Source organism: Micromys minutus, assembly GCF_963924665.1.
Source record: "Micromys minutus genome assembly, chromosome: 1".
Taxonomy (NCBI): Eukaryota; Metazoa; Chordata; class Mammalia; order Rodentia; family Muridae; genus Micromys; species Micromys minutus.
The window spans coordinates 21589691-21596422 of record NC_137969.1 but is presented as its reverse complement, the minus strand read 5'-3'; the positions used below and the strand labels follow the sequence as shown (position 1 = coordinate 21596422).

Genomic DNA, 6732 nt, shown 5'->3' with positions numbered 1-6732 from the left:
AGTTGCCTCCCAAGGCCAAGTTGACAGCCCCAATGTCATTCTGAAATCCAAGGGTGTAAGCTTGTTTATTGTGCATTTTGCCCATATCCTCTGAGACTAATTTGGATCTTAAGAAACCTCTTGCCGGTTATCATCTGTTTTTCATTCTCAGTACCACTTCCTTCACTTACAACTCAGATGAGTTAAATCTACATGCAAGCTGGCAGAGGTTAATCCCACGTGAAGGCCGGACAGGGTTAAAAGCCCACATGTAGACTGGTAGTGGTTACACCCATATGCAGGCTACAGGGGTTACATCCAGATTCCGGGCTGACTCAAACATGGCTAAAACGGCCACTTTCTCGCAGTGAGGAGGAAATTCAAAGGGGAAGTAGAAACTAAATCTGATGACCACAGTGAGACATTAAAACTTAAAAGAACAAATTCAGAAAAGAGAGCAGAAGTCCGTAATACCAATAAATTTTTTAAGCAGAAAAAGATTATAGATTTAACAAGGAGGGTGCAGACAAAGCTATTTTGAATTGGAGGCAGGTTAATTATATTTTAAAAAAAAAAGTCTTCTCCAGAAAAAAAAAAAAAACTCTTAATTTTTTCCAGTGCAATAGTTAAGTTCCTTCATATTATAGAGACATATACACAATGTTAACAACCATGAAAAACAATACAAATCGCCCTCCGTTTAACAAGTAGAAAAATATAACTACTATATATGGCAACTGTGAATCTAATACTGTACAGGAGTCATTTGTGGGTTTTACAAATAAATTATAGCTTAAATGCCTTTTTTAAAATTGTTTTTTCCTCCCCCTTTCAGATGTACACCAGAAGTTACAACAGGAAAAGTTCCGAGCCTAACAGAAGGCAAATTAATGCCAGTCGAATGTTCTGCCCACGAGTTTGAAAAATTTCTTATTTGGCTCATGAAAATATTCGTGCAGTTTATCAAGTAGTTTGGGATCCACTTGGGGGTGCGCCCGGCCTTTGGACTCGTGTAAGCAGCGGTCCTTGCCACTGTCCCGCAAGCAGTAGAAGCCCTTGGTTTTGTTAAAGTAGAAGTTCGAGGCGTTGATCTGTGGAGACAGCTTCAGGAACCTTTCGACCTTCTGGATCTCAGGGAAAGGGTTTCTGATGAGGCGGTCGCCATCCACGATGTGGATGTGGCCCAGTGGGAAAAAACGCAGCCAGTTGAGCATGTGTGCGTGGTACAGGCTGCGGTTGAGAGCCTTGTAATCCACGTTGAGCCGTCCGTCCCGCATTAGGAGGTCCTCGATGGGCGGATAGGGCTTGTGCTTCTGAAGGTGGTTGTACAACACCTGGGTGTAGTCGGACAGCACACGCTCGGATGGGTCCCTCAGGATGAGCAGCAGGCGGATGGTGGGGTTCATGCTGTGGATTCTCTCAGGCACTTTGGGCGAGGTGAAGTAGGCAGGTGTCTTCTCCACCGTGAGCTGGTGCGGGGAGGAGAAGGGCATCTGGGTAAGGTACCAGCCTAGGCCTTGACTGTAATGTTCCTCCCAGTCAAAGAAATGGACCTCGTTTTCAGCTGCGGCCACATCAGGATGCAGACTGAGCATCTCCAGCAGGGCTCGGGTACCACCCTTGCGCACCCCAATGATGATGGTCTGTGGCAGCTGCTTTGTAGAACCATTGGCTGCTGCACCTTCTCCGGTGTCCTCCGGGACAATAATCACCTTCCTCAGAAGTTCCTGCTGTTTGATCCCCGGGCCAGACGCAGCAGGGTGGGAAGGCACGAGCTGGGGCTGTGCCACCAGCAGCACCGCACCCAGGAGCAGCAAGGTCATGCTGTACAGCTCAGGAACTTCACTGGGCCACACGTCCCTGGATCATGAAGTGGCAGCAAGGATCCCTCTTGTTTACTGGAACATGAGTGTCTCCAGTTTCCAATTACTGGGGAGAAAAAAAAAAACAACAAAACAAAACACTTTTAACCCCAAGCAGACATAGAAGTAATCCAACAAACAAACACCTATAGTTGTGAGCACTGTCCTCACCTCCCTCAAACTCTCTATTCTATAAAGACATTTTCTGTAAAGAACTAGAGAGTAAATATTTTTGGCTTTTGGGACATATAGTTTCCATGGCAACTCCAACTCCAACTGTGCTCTTCTAGATCTGAAGCAGCCACAGACAATAGAAAGAGGCAGGGGTGTGGCTGCGTTTCAATGAAACTTTGTGGACACAAAAATTTGAATGTCAAATAATTCTCATATGATATTAAATACTACACGAGATTTTAAATTTTTGTTCAATATTTTGTGTGTGTGTGTGTGTGTGTGTGTGTGTGTGTATGCATTTGTATGTGTTTGCAAATTTCACTCATGAGTGCAGGTGGCATTAGAGGCAAGAAGCCTGTGATTCCCTCTAAGCTAAAGTTAGAGGTATTTGTGAGCCCTCCTGTACTAGCTGTTTAGAAGTGAATTCTGGTCCTCTGCAAGAGGCATTATGTGCTCTTAATTGCTGGGCCATCTTTCTAAGCCTCTTGTATATTAATTGTTATTTTTAAAAATAAATTATGTGTAGTTGGACAAAAGGGGGCTTTCCCAATTAACCATAGTTTGCCAATCCCTGGTATAAAGAAAAGGACTAGAAACAGCCTTTCAACCCCAGAACACATCTAAGAAATATCTCCCTGCAGTCAGCCTCAGGCAGAGGCTCGAGTCACATGGAAGCAGGCTGGTTTCTGTGCCCCATGCTTCCCACTAAGGGCTTCTATTCCAGTGGGGTGGATAATTCAATGTGGAGGAATGAACGAATAGTCCATTGCTTTCTCCAGCTTCAGACTCTGGTTAAGGCCCCATCATGCATTGATACTGTGTTTCTCAGTGTGGGGTGGGGCTCATGTATACAGACAGATGTGACAGTACTCTGAATCCATCTCTGTTTCAAGTACATTACACCTGCAGCTATACCCTTGCAATAAGAACAGGTCTGGTCAGTCACAGGTCTGGGTATGAGAAAGGACAATGACCCTGGCTCATGGGCAGCAACCAGTGGTTATGGTTCCATCACGGGGTGTGGGGGATGGTTTGTTGAATTCTGCAGCAGAAAATGTGTATCCACTGACTCCAGGCAGCAGGCAGCAGTAAAACACAGGCTGGAGTTTTATGTTAGGCTGATATTGTATGGAGATTTGTTTACCCATTTGCCTGAAAACATTGAAAAAAAGTCGTCCTAAAAGAAGAAGATATTGAAGTGTGCCTAATGGGATTAAAAAGGCAACATTGTCAGAAGAGCAAAAAGCTTCATTGAGCACAAAGCTTTACTCCTTATAAAGTGGCTGAGGTCTGGCAGAGTTCTTTGCCATCTCTGCCACACAGTGTGGCACAGGGAATCAAGGTTACATCCATCACCAATTCATAGCTGATGGTCCTAAAATATAAGGGCACAAAAACAATTCATCCTAAAACTCAGGGCCCAAATGAAAAGCTCTAAAAGGAGACCTGTTTTATATTTACAAAATCCTCACTTCATCCCTCCACATTTTTTGAACTGCATCCCCTTTTGTGATAAAGTCCTTACAGACATGGGCTGTTAGCTTAGATCTAGGGACTCACACAGATAACAAGCCATGGTAGCCTCTCTGAAGAACAGACACACAGGAGCCAGGTTTATCATTCTCGCACAAAGACCTAGAGGCACAGGCTTGCTTCGGTCATTCACTAAGGGCTGGAAACGTCTCAGCAAGGGGATTGGAGGGTTGCCTCTTTTTCATGTCAAGCTAACCATTTACTTTCCCAGAATGCATGGACAAAGAGCAAATTCAGGGCTCCCAAATTTGTGGTCCCCAGACTCAAGGTTATGTTACTTAAAAATTCTATGTTATAAACCTGACCACTGAACTGGAGGGTAGCTCAGCTGGTAAACATACTTGCTGCTCTTCCAGAGGACCCAGTTTCACGTCTAACACCAACATGGTGGCTCACAATCTGCTATAATTCCAACTTTCAGGGGATCTGAATCCTTTTTTACCTCAGTAGTCAGCAGACACGCATGTGGTCTGCATGCATACATACACGAAGACAAAGTAATCATATACACAAAGCATTAACAAGTAAAATAAATGAAATTAAATAAAACCAAAGCAAAAGTCTTGAGCACAGAACCAGACAGAAGCCTTTAGAGAATGGCAAACACAAAGAAAAATTGATATATGAGCTATGGGTCCCTGCAAGAAAGACTTGAGGTCAGAGAGGACACCCTTGTGGGGGAGGTGTTCATGGTGGGTGTGGCTAAGCAGTGTGGGTTGGGTTGGGTTGGAATAGGGATGAACTCAGTCTGATAAGATTGCTTTTCTCAATGAGAGGATTCAGAAAGCTTCACCAAAAATATTTTTCCATCTGCACTTTTTAAGTGGGTGGAGCCAAAAAGCCATTATTTCCTGCTTATTACATGTTTGAGGGCATTGTGCCCAGAAATGTCATGGGGGAAAGAATGAACCATACAGCAGACATAGGTGACACTAACTTTGACATGCGAGAGTGCCTCACTCTGTGTGATGGGCACAACTGTCACTTTCTTAGAGTTCTGCTTTTGCACTCAGGACCCAGGAACAACTGACAATTCACAGGATTCAACATGTATATGACCAACCTACAGCTACAACTGCAGTCTGCATTATCTGGCTGCTCTGCTTTATTCTGAAGCAAATTGGTCACCACAGAATACACCTGAGACACTTCCTAACAGGGAATTACCAGCAAACAGCAGAGAAGATACTAAGTATTGTTTGTCTGAAATGCTAAGGGAAAGAAAGATAGTCCAGTTGTTTATTCGGTACCAAATGATCATCCCTGAAAACAAACAAGCAACATACACACTGAACAGATGGATATATAAATATAAATATATAGTAGATATAATTCTATATTTACATGTATATATACTATACACATATGCATGCAATAACAATTAATGGAAAAAGAGACCATAAGTTTGAAAGACAGCAAAGTGGTGTATATGGAGTGTTTTTTTGGGGGGGGAATACAAAGAAAAAATGATGTAATTATATAATATAAAAAAATAAAAATTTAAAATGGAACAGTTAGGCATTCAAAAACTCCTTATTTCTTTTTTTCTAATACATTTATTTATGTCTAGATATTTTGCATTATAAGGATATTTATGTTATACAGATAAAGCTGCCTAGCCCTACACATGCATGCACACACACATGCATGCACACACACACACAAAATGTGTATATATACATACATATATGTACATATATAATATATATTATGTATATATGACAAAATACAAAATATACATTACATAAGAAGAATGAGAAACATTTCAAAATAGAAAGCTATAGATATACTGCATAGGATTTTTATCTCATTTTTTTGAAAACTATTTCAAGCAAAAAATATAACATAGAACAGAAGTTATCATTTATGTATACATATGTACATAGATATAACATCATGTATATATATGCACATGTATGTACATACACACTTAAAATCATGTATGTATATGCATGCATACATGCATGCACACATATAGAGTGCATATATTTATAGGTAGATAAGCTATACAATGTCATGTAGATTTAAAATGTATACCTATATATATGTGTGTATTACCTGTGTAAATGTACAGAATATATGTAATAACATAGTAACTCATATATAGAACACATATGAACACAATAATCTTATGTTTCTTGTGTCTTGATAACTCAAGCTCCAATTGGCACAATCAGAGTTATTTGATCTTTTACTCATAGGGAAAACATCTGCAAGTTCACGTGAACTTGAAAACAGTCTCTGGCTTTCCTGACCTTGACAATGGGTTTTCCGACAACGAGGAAGAGAATTCTCTTGTCTTTGCCTTGTACTTCACACATGAGGAGACCCTGGAATGGCTTCGAAATGGCCACATTGAAACTTTGGGTCTGCAACTTGTGGCCAGTGAGTTCCAGTCACATGACCCGAGTGCTGTTATGACTCTTCCCAGCAGGTGATCTTGATACACAGCAATGCTAGGGATGGGGTGGGTCTTTCACAAAGAAAGGCCTAATGCAATACTCTCAGCTACAATGCCTCAGGTCCCCATTCCAGACGTCAAAAGTACATAGCACACTGAGCACTGCACTAAAGCCATTTATTGGTTTTAGGCAGGAGGTGGACAAAAGAGCCCGTGCAGACCGTGTGCCAGGTGAGGTGTGCTTCCTCTGGTTTTGAGTTTAAATGAACTGACTTTGACTTTTTGCTTCAATCTGATCATCTGTGAAATAAGAGTATTCTGCAAATGATTCCTTTGGAACTTGAAGAAGTGTGTGCCAGAGAGATTTACCTAAGAGAAGTGAGTCACATTTGTGCTTTAAATTTTCTTGGAAGCCCTATGAGAGAAATCCAATTTTATATGACTCAATGTATACAAAAAGTCATTGTTCCAGAAAAAAAAAACATAATATAAAATTAATGAGCAATTTTTCTTGTATTTTACATTAAGTCTTGATTTGCCTGTGTGGTCTTTCTGACAATAGCAGTCCACTCCCTGGCCCTGTGTAGCCTGGGGCAAGTGAGGTGGGTAAGGACAGAGGGCAGAGGAAGCTGTAATTCTTCAGTTGACACCTTCATAGAGAGCTCTCCTCCCAATTCACAGAGAAACCTCTGCACAGGAAAAGGAGGAAGAAGGCAAGCCTGAACTTGCAGGTGACAAAAATGCATTCATATTCCTTCTGTTGATAACTTCATTATTCTCCCA

The 6732-nt window shown here is 41.5% G+C and overlaps 1 protein-coding gene across 2 annotated transcripts in view; it reads right to left on the bottom strand.

The window, feature by feature from the left end:
- Nucleotides 1-443: 443 nt before the first annotated feature.
- HS3ST1 (heparan sulfate-glucosamine 3-sulfotransferase 1) overlaps nt 444-6732 on the bottom strand; it is a 29979-nt gene continuing 23690 nt past the window's right edge. For both annotated transcript variants that reach the window (XM_080923692.1, XM_080923693.1), the window contains exon 2: nt 444-1908. In XM_080923692.1, coding sequence (XP_080779818.1) covers nt 867-1802 — 936 coding nt within the window. In that variant the 5' untranslated portion in view covers nt 1803-1908 and the 3' untranslated portion in view covers nt 444-866. The remainder of the gene's footprint in view (nt 1909-6732) is intronic.